Here is a 21,233-nt window from a genome sequence, read left to right as displayed (position 1 = left end):
ACTCTTTTTGTAATGATCTTGAAGTGGTCGTTAAGCAAATCTGTTTTATCCAGTGAATGGGTGGGGTTTTTTTGCCAAAAATCAGTAGTAAATGCTGGAAACTGGAAAAAAAATGTTGAAAATTGTGAACTCAGGATGCTGCAAACAGCCACAAAGTTGAGCTGGTTGCCAAATGCCCAGTGGAGGGGGAGGGATTGCGTGGCTTTGGGCCATGCAGGGACTGTTGCCCTTTCTGTACCAAAACCCGTCTGCCCGGGGAAGCTCAGGTATCGCCCTGGGGGTCCCACGACTGTGGCAAATCCGTGTGCAAGAAGCTAAGTGGGAAGCAAGTGGGGCTTCATCTGTTTAGTGGTGAGTCCTGGTGGCGCAGTGGCTAGAATGCAATATTGCAGGATAACTCTGCCAACTGCCAGGAGTTCGATCCTGATAGGCTCAAGGTTGACTTAGCTTTCCATCCTTCTGAAGTCAGTAAAATGAGGACCCGTTTTACTGTCCAGTGGAGGGGGAGGGATTGCGGGTGGTAAGTACCTTTTGGGAGGTCCGTCATAACTTCGAAGCTCATTGAGTGACCAGTCGTAAGTCGAGAACTACTTGTACAAATCTTGAGATCAGATTTGGAGGCAGGGGAAGCAGCCAGAGAGCTGTAGGTGGAGTTCTTGGAGTTCTTAGCTTCCCTCTGTTCAATGTTTGTCCGGTACCAGCCTGATCCGGTGGCAGTCCAACGAAGCCCTGATCAACTGGCCAGATCTGCTCAGTGACCCATCCATCATGGGCAACACCATCCAGAAGCTGAAAAGAGGGCGGACCAGTCGTCATCTCGGCCTGGAGGCTCCTTTGGCCCCTGAGGGGGACGGCCTGACACCGGCCTTTCCCCAGGCTCAAGCCAGATACTTCTCCGCTTCCGGTAAGGAGGGGGAGGAGAAGCCACTGAAGTTCACTGGGGGCTTGCAAGGGACTTTGACATCTGGTGTAGAATTGGCCCTTACGGAGACCTTGTGTGAAGAATCAGAGGGGCCACGAGAGAAAGAGCAAGAGGGGCTCTGACAACTTCTCAGGGTATCTGCAAGGGGATTGAAGCTCCGTCAGATTTTTATACGCATCATGTGTGTGGTGCACAATACAAAAAGGCAGAACCTCGATTGCACCATCATGCCCTTTTTTTGACCACATCTTGGAGCTTCTCTTTCTGAGATATCTCTGCATTAGAAAGGGCTTTGCAATGTTGAGCCAGGAAAAACTCTGAGCTTCACATGTTATTCACACCCACCGCTAAATCAAGGTTTTAAAACGCTGGTTTGTTGAACCTTGCTGAGCCAAATCAAGCCATATTGAGTGCAGTGGGCCATCCTGCCAAAAGTTTCCAGAGTCCTCAGGAGGGAGATTTCTCCCATATTAGGAGGCCAGGCCAAAACGTGTTAGTGGTTGTCCCCCAACCTCTCAGACTGGAAGGAAAGAAAGAGGGAAGGGGGATTCCTGTGACTGGGATGACAGGGACACCCAGAGGACTTGCAGACCAGCTTGTGCAGAGGAGACATGAATGAAGGTGTCAGGTCCACCATCACTGGCTTGGTGCCCTGCCGGTGCTCTGCCATAAAGGCAGGAGGGGGGAGGGAGGACGGGGGTTTATTGGGTGCTATTACTATAACTTCAAACGTGGGATATAGGGAGGGGGGAGTGACAAAGGAACCATTGCTTCAACTACAGAGGATTTGTTGTGTTTGGGGATCTGGGTCAGAACAAAAGGAATGTTGCCAGTTTGACACCTCAGAGTTTCTCAAAACATCTTGCTGGCATCATATCGGCTGGCTGGCGGACTAGGTCAAGATTGAAACGCTTTACTTCTTCTGAGCTTCTATCACCGTCTTCTTGCCATTCAGGTGGGAGGAGGAAGGGGGGCAAAGCTTTCATCTACGGACCGTGAAAGCCTGAATCTCGCCAAGGTCACTGTTGCAGGTATTAGATGGAGACATGGACTGTTCCCATAACAAATGGAAGTCTTATTATTGGACAATGTGAACACCCAGGGGTCGGGAGAAAGGGAACCTATTGTTTAACTAAGTGAACTTTTGAGTGGGGAAATCAGAGCTGGTTTTACTTCTGCAGTTCCAAGATAGTGTATCCAATAAAGTTATACTTTGGGGAATTCAAAGATCCCGAGAGTGTCTGCTTCTTTGGGGTTCACTAGTTGGACCGTTGACCAGCTCTCACCAACTTAACGCAACATACTTGGATGCCTCTGAGAGAGTTGTAACCTATCATGGGGAGAGGGATTGGGAATTGGAAAGAATAGCTTTGTATTTTGGACAGGAACACCAGATTCCACCTAATGTCAGGCCTGCCCCAGTCTCCTCTCTCAGGAAGGTGAGACTCGTGACTTCAGTAAAAGTCACGTTTCTTTCAGTAAAAGTCCTTTTGCTTCAACTACATGGAGTCAGGAGTCTCACCTTCCTGAGAGAATAGACTGAGGCAGGCCTGGCAGAAGGTGAATCTACATGTCCCAGGATAAAGTTGCAGGATCCAATCTGGGTCAGTCACCGAGACCAGAGGTTTAGTCTTCTGAGCTTTCGGACTTGTGCTGGAGTTCATCCTTGGGGAAGTTCTCTCTAGCAGAGTGGAGGAGACGTGGTCCAGTGTCTTGATCATTCCTCCCTCTCCTCCCCAATTTCTGAGAACTTGGTTTGTTCTTCCCATAACAGATGAAGATCTGATACGGCAGATTCTTGCAGATGGAGCTGGTGGCATCTCTCATCTTCAGGAAGTGGGAAACTGCCCCAAGGTGGAAACAGACCTCCTCTCTGGGCTGTAAGTCTGTGGGGAGGGAAAGGGATGGAAAGGGAGGAAGCTCTCAGAAGTATCCCCTCCCACTCTTCTGGGTTGAGTTTGTGTGTGTGTGTGAGATGTAACATATTGAAAAGGGGGCAGTGCATTGTGTAGGATTTTCCTTGGCTGGCTTGCACCTGGCCTCCCACCTGGTGAATCAGGAGGAAGAGGGGCTAACAGTTAACAGATTAACATAGTTGGAAGGGACCTTTCAGGTCATCTAGTCCAACCCCCTGCCCAAGCAGAAGACCCTACATCTGCCTCTACCTAGGATTGAACTCACAACCTCCTGATTGTGAGGCAAGAGCTCCACCTCTAGGCCACCGCAAAGACCCACCTGAAAAGTCTTAGTTTCTTCCTGCTAATGTTTGAAGGCGTTCCTGCATTGGATTATTCCGGTAGGTCAAACATGCCGGGAGACAAGATGGAAGCGATCGTGTTGCAGAGGCTGAACGAGAAAGGCCAGAGCGTGGCAGTCCCAGGACGGGAATTGAATCATTCCGCCAAATCAACCCGAACAGGTAACCTAGTTCTGGCCCCGTGGCCCACCCGAGAAAACACCTCAGGCCTCCCACACCCCCTCCGAATAAGGCCTACAAAGACCTGATGCTTTTAACTTGCAGGACGTCTCACAGCTGCCTTTCTGGTGGGATCTTAGTGCCAAGATGCCAAGAGAACCTGGTTTTAGAATTGCCCTCCAGGAGCTGAGCTGGGTTGGGCTTTTTCCTAGATGGCATCTGTTCCCCTCTTCCTGCAACTCAGTTGTGACTGTTTCACTTTTCTGTCTCTTGGTTAAATAAGCCCTAACTTTAAATTCTTGCCCTGGTGGGGCATCCACAAGCAGGGAATCAGAAAAATTAGGGATCAACTTTACATATCTTTTGTACATTTGTTGCGTTGCTGTAGGATGCTGAAATTACTCCGTGATAGCAGTTGGGTGCAGCATTTAGATTCCTTCAGGCCTCATCTCACCTTCAGTGGCAGGAAGGCTCTGCTCAGTGTGGCTCTTACCTTCCAGTGCCACCTGGGGCATTGTGCCAAGATTTACCTCCCCACCCTGTTTCTTGCCTGCAGTTGTGGACCACAGTCTCCGGAAGCGCCTGCTGCCCTCTTGGTGCTCCTACTTGGCACACACCATCAGCCTCCTCCTCCTCCTCGTCTGCTTTGGGGTCTCCGTGTGGATCGGAGTGGGGTTCAGCTCCAGCGTGGCCCTCATGTGGCTGATCTCAGGGATTTTTAGCTTCCTCTCCTCCTTTTTGCTCTGGGAACCCCTCAAGGTAAGTCTTGGCAGAAGACGAGACCTAGAAGATCACTTTAGATTCCCTCCTCAATTCCCTCTGGTAGTTGGTTCCCATTCTCTCTGGCCACATTCCATTCCTTTCCTCCCCCTCATTTTTACGTTCCATCTTTTGTTTGTTTGTGCTGCTAAAATTCGAGTAGGCATCCAACAAATATTTCTGCCCATTATCTCCCGCCTTCAAGAGAAGCTGAGTTGTCAAAATTGTGGAGAACTTCTGCTGCAATTCAAAACTTATTTGGTTTTCAGGAAGCTACCTAATAGATAATAGAATAACTTCATTGTCACTTTGAATGTACACTAATCGGCATACTTTAAAATGAAATTTCATTGCATTCAGCTCTCAAAGGGTCTCCACCTCTAATATACACTACATAAGCATGACCGAATAAGTAAATAAATACAAAATTATGCATATACCCACATATATTATATGACACAGAGAAACAACACAGCCTAGTTCGGATGTATACATGTACATGGCAAGAAAAACTTGCGAGTATACCAGACAGATGGCGTAGAGAACAAAGGTGTTACAAAATCTGGTAGACCTGCTATAGATACTTTGAAAACTCCTCCCAGAGGGGAGCAGCAGAAACAGACTGTGTGTGTGGGCGGGGGGGGTGTCCTCTAACAATGCTTTGAGCTCTAAGCCCATAGCACTTATAAGCAGTATCCTAAATAACGGGAAGCGAGCTTCCTATAATCTTCTCCGCTGTCCTCACCACTCTCTGTATGGACTTTCTGAGGCGCTGCTGCCACCAAACCAAACAGAGATGCAGTTTGTTAAAACGCTTTCAATCGTGCATCTGTAAAAAGTGACCAGGACAGGAGAAAGATGTTCTCTCCTCATCTGACGCAGGAAATGCAGACGCTGGTTTGCACACTTCACTAAGGATGATGTACAGAGAGACTAGTTCAGACTGTTAGTTATTTGCACCCCCGGATACTTAATACTGTTGACCACTTTTGCAGCTGCATCCTTGATACTGAGTGGAGTTTGACCATGCTGGCTCTTTCTAAAATCTACAACGATCTCCTGCGGCTCCTGGTTGGACCTGGGGGCTGAATTATTTACAGACCAGCCTTTTACCTTCTGCTTGGGAAGATCCAGGCCGGAAGGGCAGAGAGCCAGTTCTGTGAAGGGAGAATAGGCAGAGATTGTTCAGGGCAGTTGCGCCTGGAGCATATTCCCCTTGTGGTCCAACAAGCCTTGTGAACAGGAGCTGTCTCTAGAATAGTAATGGATTAGCCAAAAAAGAGGGCATCGACTTAATAGATCTTCCCTTGAGCAGGGGGTTGCATTAGGTGCTCTGCAACATCACCTCCAACTCCAGGGCTTTGATCTTTTGTACCTGCAGATTCTCCTGGAAGCCCTTTACTTTTCTCTGGTAGCCAAGCGTCTGCACCCCGAGGAGGACGACACCCTGGTGGAACATCCCTTTGTGGAACACGTCTCGGAGAAGATTGGGAAGGTCCGGCCCCCTCAGGGCTTTGCTCTTTTCCAGGCCAAAGAGGAAGCCAGAAAGGTCAAGCTTCTGCACAGCCTGCTCAAGGTGAAAAGCGGGGAGGTGTCACCTGGAAGGGGAGACCAGAGCCCTGGGATTGTGCCCAACGAGAGGAGAAAGAGGAGATGGGGCCTCTGATGTCACCTCCTCTCCTTGCAGCAGGAGCCCCTGATGTCCTGATTTCAAGGGGAGCCGTGAGAGGGAGGGCGTGCAACCCCATCCACATCCCAGAGAGGAATGTCCTCTCCCTGCCTGGTTCGGGCATCCTGTCTGCAGGGTCTGCTTTGGGCTCTTCTGAGCAGAATGGCAAGTCCCCTTTCTCTGTCTCTCCTAGAACTGCTTTGTCTACATGTTCTTCCTGCTGGTCATCCTTCTCACCAACTACAGTGGGCCTTCACACAACAGCCAGGCGTTTCTTTTGCAAAAGTCCATCAAGCAGCAGCTTAGCATCAGGCAATTCCTGGAGATTAAGAGGTATTTCTGCTGCATGGCCTACTGTTTACATGTTTAGCTTTGTAGACGTTTTGATGCTCCTTCAATGAGCTTCATCAATCCCTTCCTAGGGATCAGCCGACCACAGAATATCCTCCCTCACTCTGTTGGGTGTGCCTGTAGAACAGGTCACACCCAAGAACGACCAATGCTTGGGGTGTTTTTTAGAGTGCAGAAGAAGAGGGTGGGAGTGGGGTTCCTGGTCTGGAGACAGCATCGGTCAGGCTCGTTCAAGAACCTTGTAGAAGTGGGATGCGGATGGCGGAACCATCTTGGCCCTACTGGAACTCTCAGTAGCCTTTGATATCTTTGATCGTGGTATCGTTCTGGATCGACTGCAGGAAATCAAAGCCTAGGAGGCATCATCTGTAGTGGTTCTCCTGCTCTCTGTTGGGACGGGAGAGGATTCAAACCGAGATGGACAAGCCTCACGATGTCCTGAGCGGCCCTGGTTGCCACTTGGCTTCAGGTGAAATTTTAGGTGCTCTTCTCACCTCTCAGCCCGGCCTGATCAAGGCCTCGGTATTTGAGGGACTGCCTGTCCCTGTGTCCATCAGTAGAACAGCTGCTTCTAGCAGGATTCTGAAAGTGACTCTTCTGAGCAGCCGCACCTTCCCTTCCTTTGAGCAGCCTCTCTTGTCCATCTCGGCCCTCTTCAAGCAGTCCCTAAAACCCGTTGCCCCCCCCCCCCGACCTTGAGTGAGGATTCATTGGGCAGGCTAGGAAGTCACATTCAGAACTGGAACTTATATTGTCTCCTGCCATGTTTGCTTGTTTGTTTTCAAACAGACAAACTGACCGACAAATAACACAAACAAAAGGTGCCAGTGAAATTGAGAATGTGGGCAATTAGGTTCATTTCAGTTTGACCCGTGGAAGGACTGCCCCAGCTTCTCTCCCATGCAGACACAGAGAGAGCAGCCAGGAGGGGATGGGGGGTGGGTGGGTGGGCAGTCACACAGTTCAGGGCCTGAACTTCACCCCACGCAGAAGGTTGGGCCGCCTTGCTTGGCCCCCATGGCAAAGCAGGCAGGGAGGGCTTAGATCAGCCCTCTTGGGCCTGGAATCCAGTGGCTGCAGTGGAGACCACCTTCTGGGCCCAGGAAGAGAGGGTAGGAGGGTAAGGATGGAAAGTGCAGCTCCAGCCAAGGGGGAACGGAGCTTGGCAGGGACAGGAGGGGCTTTGAAATTGGGACGAGCATCTTCCGTGCTGAGTACAGTCATTCTCTCCTTTTCCTCCTTCATCATGTTGGCGCAGATCGGATGACTTCTGGCTTTGGACCACGCAGGGACTGTTGCCCTTTCTGTACCGAAACCGGTCTGTCCAGGGAAGCTCGGGTATCACCCTGGGGGTCCCACAACTACGGCAAATCCGTGTGCAAGAAGGTAAGTGGGAAGCGAGCGGGGCTTCATCTGTTTAGTGGTGAGCCCTGGTGGTGCAGTGGCTAGAATGCAGTATTGCAGGCTAACTCTGCCAACTGCCAGGAGTTCGATCCTGATAGGCTCAAAGGTGACTCAACCTTCCATCCTTCTGAGGTCAGTAAAACGAAGACCCAGATTGTTTGGGGTCAATATGCTGACTGTGTAAACCACTTAGAGAGGGCTCTAAAGCACTGTGAAGCGGTATATAAGACTAAGTGCTAAGTGCTATTGTTATTGCTATTAGTAACCGTGCACCATGTTACGGGTGTGGAATAGAAATAATTGGTTTAAGAAACGGGCAGTTTCCTCCCTGCCACAGTCTTAATTTGTGTGTCGTGTTCTACCAAAGACTCTTCTCTGGATTGCTCAGATGCTCCAGATTTTATCTCTCCCGCTCTACGATTTCTTGACCATGGACCAGTGGTGGGATTCAGCCAGTTCGCACCACTTTGGGAGAGCCGGTTGTTAACTTTCTGAGCAGTTTGGTGAACTGGTTGTTGGAAGAAATCATTAGGGCAGACAACCGGTTGTTAAATTATTTGAATCCCACCACTACCACGGACCCTCTGTTTGATTCCATTAATATGCAACCTTTCCTGATATTTGGGCTGAATCAGAACATGCTTTCTTATTAAATTATTTATTTTTATTTGTCAAATTTCTACACCACTGTCTCACCTATGGGACTCTGGGCAGTTTACAAATAAAAAGCATAAAAAGAGACACAATTTTTTTTAAAAAAAATATCAAAAGCAGAGTTAAAAAGTTCAGAATTGTGAAAGTTGAAAAAGGCAGAGGGAGTGACCTCAAGCCATCAGCCACCCCCAAGGTTGCATGCCACTCTTGGACCTCCAAGCTCTTAGACACTTTTCCTCTAGGCCAGATGAGTGGGGTCCCACCACTCCTTTGGGGGCACTCCCAACCTAGCGGGCCCTTTCTCAGTCCCATTGAAAGACAAATGAAGTCCCTGTACTGGTCGCTTCAGACCTTGCTTAATGTCAGGCATGCCTCCTTTCAGCACTCAAGAAAGAAAAACCCCGACTCCATTTTCATAGAGAAAGGTACTTTTACTGAGTGAGAACTGAATGCAACCGAAGAAAAGCAAGGTCTGAAGCAAAGGCGCAAAAATCACATATAGAAAGCATCCCCCCCAACTGTCCAGCGTAAATCATCCAATCCACAGCTTCTCCAGGGGTCATGTGGGAGCAAACGTCTGGCAGTGTCATCCTCTTGCTACGCCTCGACCGTTGACCTTGAGACGTTAACAGCTTCAAAGAAATTGCTACAGCAAAGCAAAGATTCACTTTCTTTTCCTCCAGCTTGCTTCCCCCTCCCAAGAAACCCAAGAGTTCCCCCCACCCCCGTTTCATGGCAGCCGAGCAAGTAAGCAATGAAAGAGCAGAGGCTGACATCTGCCTGTGGTTTGAAGAGCAGAGTTGAGAATCATAAAGGGGTTCAAGGGAAAAGGTCTTATCAGGAGCATCGCCCAGACAGCTAAGCAGGGTCAGACCTGGCTGGTCACTGGAGTAGGAGAGCAACAGGAAATTCCAGGCAGCCCCACCTGGGAAGTTGAAAAAACACTCGGGATAAAAACAACCAGACACTTCCAGTTAGGCGTTGTTGCCAAGAAATCAACGCAAAATGGAGTGTGACTTGATGACCAAACCCAAGTTCGGTTTGGTTGCCATGATTCAATCTTTAGACACCTTTCTTTGGCCCTCATGATTGAGTCTTCATTGAAATAGTGCAGTTTGATGGTTTTGTCTTTGGAGAAGAAGGTGATTCAGGAAGAAACAAATTTGCAGGACCAGCAGAGAAAACATGGCGCCTCCTTTTCCCAACAGGGTGCTTGAATTCTCTGGAAGAGGCTCTCAGTGGGACGAAGAGAAGATGCGCTTTCGGTTCCAACAGCTTTGACACCACCAGCTATGCGGCCGGCTGGAAGAGCCCCTCAGACAACCTGGGGCCACTCTGGTCCTACTCTCCTCCTGACCTGGCTGGGTGAGTGGAGCCATTCCCTTCCCTTCCTTTCCCTCCCCCGCACAGGTAAAAAGGAAAAAAAAAGCATTCTCTATTTGGGTGTGACCGGTTGCGTTTCCTTCTGGCTTACCGTCATCTGTGGTCCACCTCTTCTCCAAGAGCTCAGGACAGATGGCATCTTAGTCCCTTATCCAGATTTTCCCCATACAGGCAGTCCTTGACTTACGACAGTTCATTTAGTGACCACTCAAAGTTACAACGGCTTTCTCTCACTCCTCCTCCTCCCCTTCCTCTTTCCTACTTCCCCTTCCTTTCCCCCGCTCCTCCCCTCTTTCCCCCCTTTCTCACCTTCTCTCCTACTCCTGTCCCGTCCTTTCTTCCTCTCCTTTCCCCTTTCTTCCATTCCTCTCTCTCTCCCCCTCTCCTCCTCTCTCCTTTCTTTCTCCTTTGTCGTGGAATGGAGAGGAGGGGAGGGAGGGAAGGGAAAGGAAGAAGGAGAAGGAGGTTTGTTGTGAAATGAGGGAAAAAGAAAGGGTAGAAGAGCAACACCGAATGTAATTAAAATGCCTTATTTTTATGCTTTCTTTAAGAAAAATATGTATATGTATGTATAAGAGAATGTACATTTACATTATGTGCATAAGAAATAAAAGTTCAAAAAAATAAAGTTACTGAAAAAAGGACTGAAAAAAGTGACTTGTGACCATTTTCCAGTTACAACCTTTGCAGCAACCCCCTGGTCACGTGATCGAAATTCAGGCACTTGGCAACTGACTCACATTTATGACGGTCGCACTGTCCGGCAGTTACATGATCCATCTTTTGTGACCTTCCGACAGGCAAAGTCGATGGGGAAGCCAGATCCACTTAACAACAGGGTTACTAACTTAACAACTGCAGTGATTCACTTAACAACTGTGGGAAGAAATGTCATAAAACGGGGCAAACTTCACTTAACAAATGTCTCACTTAACAACAGCAATTTTGGGTTCAATTGTGGTCGTAAGTCAAGGACTACCTGCGGTGCCAATGGGGTGAGAGGGTTTGGGCTGCAGGGCGGAATGCAGCGTCAGGATTGGACCTCCCAGATTATGCCAGGAACAAAACGGAAGGAAGCATCTTTTTTTGCAAACCCTAACGAGTCAGGGAAGGTGAGAAGCGTCAGGCAAGAATCCCAAGCAAAGAAGGAAAGGCAGAAAAACTTTTAGGAGAAAACTGTCCAAAGTCTTTTGAGCTTATCGTGATTGGAAAGGTTTACAAAGACCTGGGAGAGGGCTAGAGCAGGATCCTGGGGTGCACAGAAGGGGCTTTTCTGGCCACGCGTGACCTGCGTGACTCCCCTCCTCCCTTGTGTTTCAGGGCCTGGTACTGGGGCTACCTTTCCATCTACGACAGCGGGGGTTACATCCACGAATTGGGAACGACTCTCCAAGAAAGCAACGCTTGTCTGCAGGGCCTCCAGCAGGACAACTGGATCAGCAACAGGTGGGTGATGAGGGCAGAGGAGACCCAAGTGGGAAACCGAGGCAGGCTTGCACCTCCCCCTGTCCCCACCAGAGCTCCTTGCTTTGCGATATTTTGACCCGTCTTCCCATCTCTTGCAGGAGCCAGGCAGTCTTTGTGGAAATGACCCAGTACCACCCTGTCCTGGACCTCCATGCTGCCGTCACGCTCCGGCTGGAGTTCCCTGTGGCAAAACACGCCGTGCCAGCTGTGACCGTCACTCCCTTCCCGCTGCACCCCCTTGGCAGGAGGGTCACCCCGCAGCTGCTCATGATGGTCAGTCCCAAAATTCTCCCTGCTCCTCCTTCCTTGTACAGGGCAGACGGCTGGCGCTGCAGGAGAAACCAGGGCCGGGATTAACCAATGACTTTTTTGGCCCAGAGACTCCCTAATTCCTCTGGGCCACGGAAGAATGGAGGATCTCTGATGGTCAGGAGGTTGAAAAAAAGGGAAGCAACTTTCTTCAGTGTCTGAATACCTTCCAGAGAATGACCCACTGGGAACCCCCTGTTAAAACCACGTACCTTATGTGCGGCCAGCATTTGAAAACAACATTTAACACGGCCCAGTACTTTGGTTGAGATCGGCATATGTGGGACTGATTGGGGGAGATTGTAGGGGTGATATTGAAATATAATTTTATCTTATTTCTATATATCAAATGATTATATTTTATTCCAATGTCATTTTAAATTGTTTTTTTAGGATTTTATTAATAATTTGTACTTGGAATTCTGCATTTTGATGTGGCCTATCGGCTAATCAATGAACTTAACTTTCCAGAGAGTCCATGTCAGGGGTGAAATCCAGCAGGTTCTGACAGGTTCTGGAGAACCGGTAGCAGAAATTTTGAGTAGTTCTGAGAACCGGCAAATGCCACCTCTGGCTGTCCCCAAAGTGGGGTGGGAATGGAGATTTTGCAATATCCTTCCCCCAAGAGTGGGGAGGGAATGGGGATTTTGCAGTATCCTTCCCCTGCCATGCCCACCAAGCCACACCCACAGAACTGGTAGTAAAAAAATTTGAATTCCACCACTAGTCCATGTTGCTACTCAGGGTGCAGCAACGGGACTCTCCTAGGAAGTGATAGAAGATGTGGAAGGGACTCATCCAGGTTTGGCCACCTCCACCTTTCCTGGGAGCTCAGCTGTCCTCTTTCTCCTCCCCATCCAGGTCTTCCTTATGATCCTGGTGGTCTATTTCGTGGTCTCCGAATCTCTGGCCATCAAGAAGGAAGGCAAGGCTTACTTTGCTGTGCTCAGCAGCTACGGCCAGTGGCTGCTCATCCTGGCCACCACCTGCACGGTGGTTGTCCACCTCAGCCAGGCCACTCTGGCTGAGCGGCAGTGGGCAAAGTACCTGAAGAACAAGCGGGCCTTCACCAGCTTCTACCCGGTGGCATCTCTCCACGTGGCCTTCAGCTGCCTGGCTGCTTCTCTGCTCTTCCTGCTGACAGTCAAGGTAGGAAGAGGCCTCGATCAGGAGGGTGCAGGAATCGCTGTTAGGAAAGCTTCAGAAAACCCCCTGCTCAGAGAGGAGACACCCTATACCAGGGGTATCAAACTGGTGGCCTGCGGGCCGGATGCGTCAGGTGCAGGCCATGGCCACCCCAGCTCCGTGAATGGGAAAAACTTCGCGAAACGTCATGTGACGGCAACATGACGCCGCGAGTTTGACACCCATGCTTATACCATCTACGTGGTACCACAGTGGTCAGAATGCAGTACTGCAGGCTAATTCACTGCTCACTCCAGGAGTTCGATCCTGATCGGCTCAAGGTTGACTTAGCCTTCCATCCGTCAGTAAAATGAGGACCCAGATTGTTGGGGTCAATATGCTGACTCTGTAAGCTAGGGGGCGACATGATAGCGCTGCTCCAATATTTGAAACAGAAATCATTGGCACAATACGCAGCAGGACTCTCAGGTCCCGCTCCCCTTCGGGAAGGATTTCTCACCCTGGCCTTAAACTGAGCTGAGGTTGCCCCAACCGACTCCCTAGCCAAGCCAGCCCTTGCTAAGCAAGCCCCCCTCTCTGCTTCCCAAAGGCTTCCCAGCAGCTGCGCTTCATCCGACAGTGGTCCACGTTCGGCAAAGCTTTGCAGAAATCGGCCGGGGAGCTGCTGGGCATCGGTTTGGCCTTTGCGATCCTGACGTTGGCTTACACACAGCTCGGCTACCTGGTAATGGGGGAAACCCTGAAATAGGGAGGGGTGGGCTAAGGGGACATTGTCCCACCAGTGGGTCAGCATCTGGAGGGTTAGGAAAGCTGGGCCCCTTCCTCTAATCTGCCCTGTGGAAGCCCCTTCCCCTGGTTTGACCCGTGACCCATGCCAACCAATCCAGGTGCTTTTTTTACTACCCTTAGCAAAATGCTTTGTCTTCTGGCCACTGGAGGGGATCAACACAGCCACTTTTCTAAACGTGGTTTCTTCAACCTAGCTTTACCAAGAGAGACGCGGTTTTCCTCCTTGACCAGCAACAGCCCCATTCTGCAGGCAGAGACCTCGGCCTCAGTTGAGACTCTTTCCCGGGGTGGGTGGTGATCCCTCCCCCAGGCTCCTGGACTCATTTCAGCAGTTTATTCTCACCTGAAACCAGGGAAGAGTTCCGACATATGTGCCGCTTCTGGTCTCCCCTTGACTTCCGAGAAGGTGTCCTTCTTTGCGGAATCCCAAAGGTGCTTTTTCAAGAGGCAACTGGACTTTCTGGTTTTTCTTTGAAGACGTTTCGCTTCTCATCCACAGTCCTTTCTTTTTTTTTTTTAAATAATATTTTTATTGAAAATTATTAAAAAATACAGAAAAAAATATAATAATATGGATAGAATTGCAGAGAGTAATATAATACATATAGAGTTTTAAAGTATCAATTTTCGCCTGGAGAAAGTACAAACTTCCATTAAGCTAACTCATCAAAAGAAAGAAAAGTTTAACTAGAAAAAGGAATTCTCAATTGTCATGCAATACTCCTGTAAATATTTACCCACGTTCACATTAAGGTTAATATTTTCATTTTTCTTAAGATTTCTTTTTTTGCAGCCAAGCATACCATCTGTCCCAGCTCCTATATACCCCCGACTCTTGTCTATCTCGCAAAAGTCCAGTAAATTTGTCTGCTTCTGCACAGTCCATGATCTTTGCAATTAACGTAGCCTCCGATGGGATATTTTTGGATTTCCATTCTTGCGCGAACGAGATCCTGGCTGCAATGATGATGTGGAGAGCGAGATACCAATTAGATTTGTTTAAGTTCTCTGGTTTCATGCCTAGTAAAAATGTTTCCGGGTTCAAATCTATTCTACATCCTATGATTTCTAAAATCCATTTTTGAATTCTAGCCCAATATTCTTTTGCTCGGAGACAGGTCCACCAACTATGAAAGTAAGTTCCGTTGCATTTCCAGCAAACCGGAGAGGTCCCCGGGAACATCTTCGATAATCTAGCCGGGGGCAGGTGCCATCTATACAGCATTTTGTATATATTTTCCTTATAGGAAACTGACATTGTTAATTTTAAGGTTGTCCCCCAGATTTCTTCCCATTTTTCGAGTTCAATCGAGTATCCCAAATTTCTCCCCCAGGCAATCATTGAGTCCTTAATGACCTCCTCTCCGATCCAATCCATTAAGAGGAATTGATACAGTTTGGATAATACCTTCTCATCCTTCCCCAACAAGATCTTATCAAGTTTCTGTAGAGAATTATAGATTCCTCCTTTATTTTTATCCTGAGCTGTCCTAGATTGGATCTGATTGTATGACCACCAATCTAGCTCATAGCCTAATTCCACCAGCATATTTCGAGATTTTACTTTGCCTGAGGGATCCAACAGAGCTTGGTAAGTTAATGGTTTATTTCTGTTGTAAAGAGTCGGGTGTATCATTGCCTCTAAAGGGGAAAGCCAAATCGGAGTCATCAGATAAAATTTATTTCTTATTCGATCCCATATGGTCATCAAAACCTTTCGAATAAAGTGGTCCATAAAATATTTATGTTTTTTGGGCCTTTCCTGACTCAGATAATAGTGCCACCCCTGTTGCAAATTGTGGCCTTCCAAGCTAAGGATTCTCCTCCTCCTCAGGGCAATCCAGTCTCTGATCCAAGTTAAGACAGCTGCCTGATGATAAAGCTCCCATTTAGGTAGGCCAAATCCTCCCCTGGAAGGGGATTCTTGAAGCATTTTCAATTTAATCCTTGGTTTTTTGTTCTGCCATACAAATCTACGTATACACTGATCTAAAGAATGAAAAAAATTTGTATCTACTAAAACGGGGGCTGTCTGAAAGAGAAAAATTCATTTAGGCAGGATATATGTCTTAACTACTGCAATTCTACCTAATAATGATAACTGTAAACTTTCCCATCCTTCCAACATTTCTTTAGTTTGACTAAGTAGTTTTTGGTAGTTATCTTCTTTAATGGTCGAGCATTTAGATGAAAGCCAAATTCCTAAGTATTTTAGTTTTTTAACTATCTGGATCCCTAGTTCTTCCTCTAACTGCGCTTTTTGATTCTTCGTCATATTTTTAATTAGGATCTTGGTTTTATCTTTATTTAATTTAAATCCCGCTACTTTCCCGTAAGCCTCCAACTCCTGTAGCAAGATTGGTCCCGATTCCAAAGGTTCTTCCAAGACAAATATCAAGTCGTCCGCAAAGGCTTGGAGCTTAAACTCTTCCCCTCTGGTTCTTAGCCCTCTAATTCCTTGATTTCTTCTGACCTCATTCAATAATAACTCTAGGGTTAAAATAAATAAAAGTGGAGATAATGGACATCCCTGTCTAGTACCTTTACTTATATCAATTTTTTCAGACTCCTCCCCATTAATAAGTATTTTCGCTGTCTGTTTTGCATATACTGTCCGGATTGCCCTGGTAAATCTTTCCCCGAATTCCATTTCGTTCAACTGTGCAAAGAGAAATTTCCAGCTCACTCTGTCGAAGGCTTTTTGTGCATCCACGGAGACCAGGATGTCTCATCCACAGTCCTTTCAATGGTTCCAAGAAGGCTCCACACCCACTTGCACCACTCAGGTGACCCCGAGGACACAGATAAACCTCCAGCAACACGCTAAAAGGATGCAAATGTCCAGCTGTCTGCAAGGAATATAAATCCTTCCGTTCCCCACCAGCCTGTCAAAGCTGAAGAAGCTTCTTGGATGAGAAGTAAAACGTCTTCAAAGAAAAACCAGAAAGTCCAGTTGCCTCCTGAAAAAGCACCTTTGGGACAACCAGGACCTGGAGGACTGAGAATCTCCATAGACTTCTTTGCGGAGGTGTCTTAGACCCACACCACCCATAAAGATTTGGTGCTCAACTCTATGTTGTATCATTGTGAAGCCACATCTAGGATGTTTATTTGTCTCTTTTTCAATTACCTGTCTCTGCCTTCTGCTTCTCAGGAGGAGAGGATTTCCTAACCATTGAAGAAATACAGACATATTTGGAATATTGGGGCAGGTGGTGGGAATGTGGGGGTGGGGAGAGAACGCCAGCAAGTTATTTCATTTTATTGGCGGAAAAATAAAAGGATGTGGCTTTTTTATTTATGCTATTTTTTAACAAAACAAGTTTTAATGTTAAAGGGAAAAAAAAGATTTAAGGATTTAAAAAAATTAAAAGGACAAATTAAAAATGCAAACTAAGAGAAAAGGAAAAAAAAAATCTCTATTATATACTGGTCTACAGTCCCCAGTTTGCCAAGGAATTCCCCTCTGTAATATGTACAATGCAAGATATTATTGAAAAATAATAGGGACCAATTATTAATGCAGGCAAAATAGTTGCAGGATTATAGAAGAGTAGGAATTTTGGGGAAGAGCAACCATGTCATATTGAATTCACCTTAATGCAACCACAGGTAACTGAACCAAGTCAGATTAGTGTTTTAGACTTTAAGAGAGCCAACTTCAACAAGCTTTGCAAGAGAGTAGGAAGGATCCCATGGATGGAAATTCTAAAAGGAAAAACAGTTTGAGATGTTTGAGAAACCTTGAAAAATGAAATTTAAAAATCCCATAATCTCTTCCATAGTAAGACATATGGCTGCAAAATTTTTTCCATAAATGTAATATACTCTAACATACTATCCCGCCTCCCAGGATACTAAATCATCACATGTCTATGCAGATTCACAGTCATCCAGGTGATGTTGTAACAAAGGTGCTTTTTCAAAAGGCAGCTGGACTTTTTCCTTGAAGACGCTTCGCTTCTCATTTCTCATGAACTGAAGAAGCTTCTTGGATGAGAAATGAAACATCTTCAAGGAAAAACAAAGCCCAGTTGCCTTATGAAAAAGCATCTCTGGGATAAATGATCACACATCCACTTATCAATTGAGGGTCAATGGCCCTCCAATGTTTTGCACCCCCAACATAGGATCTCTGATGCCCATCCTTTCAAATACATTCTTTTGGGAGCCCAGTGGGTCCTAAATACAATTTTTGGTGAATCAAGCTTGTTTTTAAATCTGTAAATACAGATAAAACCAACATTTTTAAGGCTATGAGGCAGGGGTGAAATCCAGCAGGTTCTGACAGGTTCTGGAGAACCGGTAGCGGAAATGTTGAGTAGTTTGAAGAACCGACAAATACCACCTCTTGCTGTCCCCAGAGTGGGGTGGGAATGGAGATTTTGCAATATCCTTCCTCTGCCACGGCCACCAAGCCATGCCCACAGAACCGGTAAGGAAAAAATTTGGATTTCACCCCTGCTATGAAGCCCATTAACCCGGCTTTAATGGAAATTCAAGTTCTCTAGTCCATCTTTGAAATATCCCAGAAATGCTCGCTTTAATAATAATATTCTATAGCCGTTGACAGAGATGCGTTACAGCATCGGTTTTATTTCCATCACGGATTCCAAAGGATGTGTTGCTCATTGACACCCATGCCATGAGATCTTGGGGAGGGGGACCCAAAGACAGCCATTTGGGGCCAGGCTGGGTGCAGTTAACAGTGAGCGCAGATGGGCTGCTGCTCTCTGCAAGCACTGGGCTTCTCTGTCCATTCTGAGTTGGAAAAACAGGGTTCAAGACCCTAGGAGGCTGGGAATCAACAAACCAGCCCCCGTGAGACTATTTGGACTTCACCTACATAGGGAAGGAGAGTCCTGAGCTCTAGACTGCCTTCCTGGATAGACCTTCCTGTCCAGCCGCTCACCAGCCTCCCTCTGTGTCTGCGCAGCTCTTCTCCTCCACCTCCGAGGGCTTCTCCGGCTTTGGCCGAGGGATCCAGCTGTTCCTCACCGGTCTGCATAGTGGCAAGAGCCTCCCGGGACCTGCAGGGCTTCCCCACCTCATCTGGGCCAGCTATGTGGTGCTGCAGCTGTGGTGCCTCTCGCGGCTCTTCCCCGCCGTGCTCATCCATCGTTACCGCGAGACCCGCTTTGAGATGTACCGGCCGGCCTTCGAATCTCAGGACTACGAAATGGTGGAGCTTTTTCTTCGGAGGCTCAAGATGTGGATGGGATTCAGCAAAGCCAAGGAGGTGAGGAACTGCCCGGGTCGGGAGAGGGGGAAAGCAGGGGTGAAATCCAGCAGGTTCTGACAGGTTCTGGAGAACCGGTAGCAGAAATTTTGAGCAGTTCAGAGAACTGGCAAATATCACCTCTGGCTGGCTCCAGAGTGGGGTGGGAATGGAGATTTTGCAGTATCCTTCCCCCAGGAGTGGGGAGGGAATGGGGATTTTGCAGTATCCTTCCCGTGGCCACCAAGCCACACCCACAGAACCAGTTGTAAAAAAAATTGGATTTCACCACTGGGGGGAAGCCTCTGGGAGCTCTCGTCCTTCTCTCCTTAGCCTGGCTAGTCTGGCAGGCCAAACCCAGCTCAAAATGGAAAGGAGTTACCCTGTTTCCCCAAAATAAGACCTCCCCTGATAATAAGCCCCATCGGGCTGTTGACTGCATGGCAATAAGGCCAAGCACTTATTTCAGGGTTCAGAAAAAATAGAAGACAGGGTCTTCTCAAGCCTTTGGGCTGCTTTCTCCAAGGAGGAGTCCCGTCTCTGGGTTCTGCGCCTGCCCAAGTTGGGCAAGTAGCATTTACGGAGGGTTTTCCTGGCCGTGGAGGAGGTGGAAATCTCACCTCTGCCACGGAAGTGCTGTTCATTCCTTGCTGCTTTTAGCAAAAATGACGGTCAACTGATGTGGCATCCAGAAGGGCACCTGGCCTTCTGACCTTCAGGGACAGGAGGCCAGGATCACAGGGTGGTCCAACCATACTAGTGAAGCTCCCGTCCTTTTTAGGGGTCTTGCACATGTGAGACGCACCAAAGGTCCTCTTACCATCAAGCCATCACGGCTGCCATCTGGATCCAGCACTCACACTGTTGAATTCACAGACACACACACACACACACACGTGAACTTGCATGGAGATCAGGAGGATTTTAGGAAGCGGCTGAGGTATTTAGGGCTGCCAGATTTTGTTTTGTTGTTAAGTGGACTTATTTTTATTTTTTTTTGCAATTTTGGAGTGACTTAAAATTTTGCTCTATTGATTTTGATTTAAATCCAATGGCACGGATGTGTGTATAACAGGGGTGAAATGCTCCCGGTTCAGACCGGATCGCCCGATCCGGTAGTGATGGCGGCAGCTGGTTCAGAGAACCAGTAGCAAAAATCCCTGCCCCCTCCCCGCCCAGCTGAGCCACGCAATCATCAGAGACTTTTTTTTAAAATTTTTAAAAGCATTTTTTCTACAACCTCTTCAGCTGAAGAGGTTGTAGAAAAAATGCTTTTAAAAGAAAAAAAAAGCCTCTGACGATCAGGCAACTCAGCTGGGATCGTCAGAGGCTTTTAAAAGCATGTTTTTACAACCTCTTCGGCCGAAGGTTTTAGAAAAAATGGTTTTAAAAGTAAAAAAAAAAAAAAGTTGGCCACACCCACCCAGTCACATTACTCCCTGCCACCAAGCTACACCCACAGAACCGGTAGTAACAAATTTTACATTTCACCACTGGTGTATACGTGTCTGTAAAATCTGCTTTGGGACTAGAAGGCACTTTAAACCATGTAAACAAATGAAAGGCACTTCAACCCTGGGCCATCGGGCAGGGTCCTCCCCTCCGGAGCCATGCTCCCCCCCGGGAAAGAAATGGGAAAGAAAAGAGGCCCTTCTCCACACAGGAAACCTTTCTGCCCTCGAGTGGAGGCCCGTGGCTGGGCATTTTGAGGAAGAGCAGAGGAGAGGCTGGCCTGCCCAGAGCAACCTTTTTTTTAAAAAAAATGATTTATATGCTGCCCTTCTCCGGAGACTCAGGACGGCTTACAATGCGTTAAGCAATAGCCTTCATCCTTTTGTATATTTTATACAAAGTCAGCTTATTGCCCCCACAAACCGGGTCCTCATTTTACCTACCTTAGAAAGGATGGAAGGCTGAGTCAGCCTTGAGCCTGGTGAGAATTGAACTCGCAGTAATTGCAGGCAGCTGATGTAAGTGGATGTTAATTAGTCTGCTGAGCCACCAGAGCTCCTTGACCTCATGGCTTCCGGTCTGCCCCATTTCCACATAGGGAGGGTCAGACTGAGTGCAGATGCTGCAGCTGAAGGCACAGACTCCAAAGGGGGCAAAACAAGAGTGAGAGGATAAGTGAAAGGCAGGGGATTTTTCTGTGCTTGACTTTTAAGCCCCTGCTTTGGCATCTTTGTGTGGGGCTATAGTTCTCCTGTGCCTTGTGCATTTCATCACCATTATGGTTCACATAATTTTGCTGTCAGGGAAACGCAGATGGAGGGTACTCAGGAGCCCCGCTGAGTCTCCAGGGCCCTCGGGTGAGGCTGAGTCAAGTCCAACTGCTGAGATAGCACTAGCCCTTAGACTTATATACCGCTTCACAGTGCCTCTCTAAGCGGTTTACAGAGTCAGCATGTTGTCCCCAACAATCTGGGTCCTCATTTTACCCACCATGGAAGGACGGAAGGCTTAGTCAACCTTGAGCCGGTCAGGATCAAACTGCTGGCAGTGGGCAGAATTAGCCTGCAATACTGCATTTTAACTACTGTGAAGGGAGGGAGGGAGGGAGGGAGGGAGGGAGGGAGGGAAGGAAGGAAGGAAGGAAGGAAGGAAGGAAGGAAGGAAGGAAGGAAGGAAGGAAACTAGCACTAGCTCTTAGATATATACCGCTTCATAGAGCTTTACAGCCCTCTCTAAGCGGTTTACAGAGTCAGCCTGTTGCCCCCAACAATTTGGGTCCTCATTTTACCCACCT

General features: G+C 47.8%; 1 protein-coding gene across 3 annotated transcripts in view; it reads left to right on the top strand.

Moving 5' to 3' along the window:
* The window catches only part of PKD1 (polycystin 1, transient receptor potential channel interacting), a 204,593-nt gene that overhangs the window by 145,430 nt on the left and 37,930 nt on the right, over window positions 1-21,233 (top strand). For 2 of the 3 annotated variants that reach the window (XM_087878423.1, XM_087878424.1), the window contains exons 33-45: window positions 702-904; window positions 2,697-2,802; window positions 3,223-3,341; window positions 3,895-4,097; window positions 5,479-5,673; window positions 5,960-6,099; window positions 7,376-7,503; window positions 9,384-9,540; window positions 10,879-11,004; window positions 11,124-11,298; window positions 12,196-12,483; window positions 13,070-13,204; window positions 18,206-18,508. In XM_087878423.1, the coding sequence (XP_087734549.1) occupies window positions 702-904; window positions 2,697-2,802; window positions 3,223-3,341; window positions 3,895-4,097; window positions 5,479-5,673; window positions 5,960-6,099; window positions 7,376-7,503; window positions 9,384-9,540; window positions 10,879-11,004; window positions 11,124-11,298; window positions 12,196-12,483; window positions 13,070-13,204; window positions 18,206-18,508 (2,278 nt within the window). The remainder of the gene's footprint in view (window positions 1-701; window positions 905-2,696; window positions 2,803-3,222; window positions 3,342-3,894; window positions 4,098-5,478; window positions 5,674-5,959; window positions 6,100-7,375; window positions 7,504-9,383; window positions 9,541-10,878; window positions 11,005-11,123; window positions 11,299-12,195; window positions 12,484-13,069; window positions 13,205-18,205; window positions 18,509-21,233) is intronic. The other variant, XM_087878425.1, reaches the window with a different exon arrangement.

This window comes from Pantherophis guttatus, chromosome 14, assembly GCF_059756535.1.
Source record: "Pantherophis guttatus breed Tessera chromosome 14, ASM5975653v1, whole genome shotgun sequence".
NCBI lineage: Eukaryota > Metazoa > Chordata > Lepidosauria > Squamata > Colubridae > Pantherophis > Pantherophis guttatus.
Note: the sequence above shows the minus strand (reverse complement) of the source record. Positions and strands in the feature narration are given on the sequence as shown.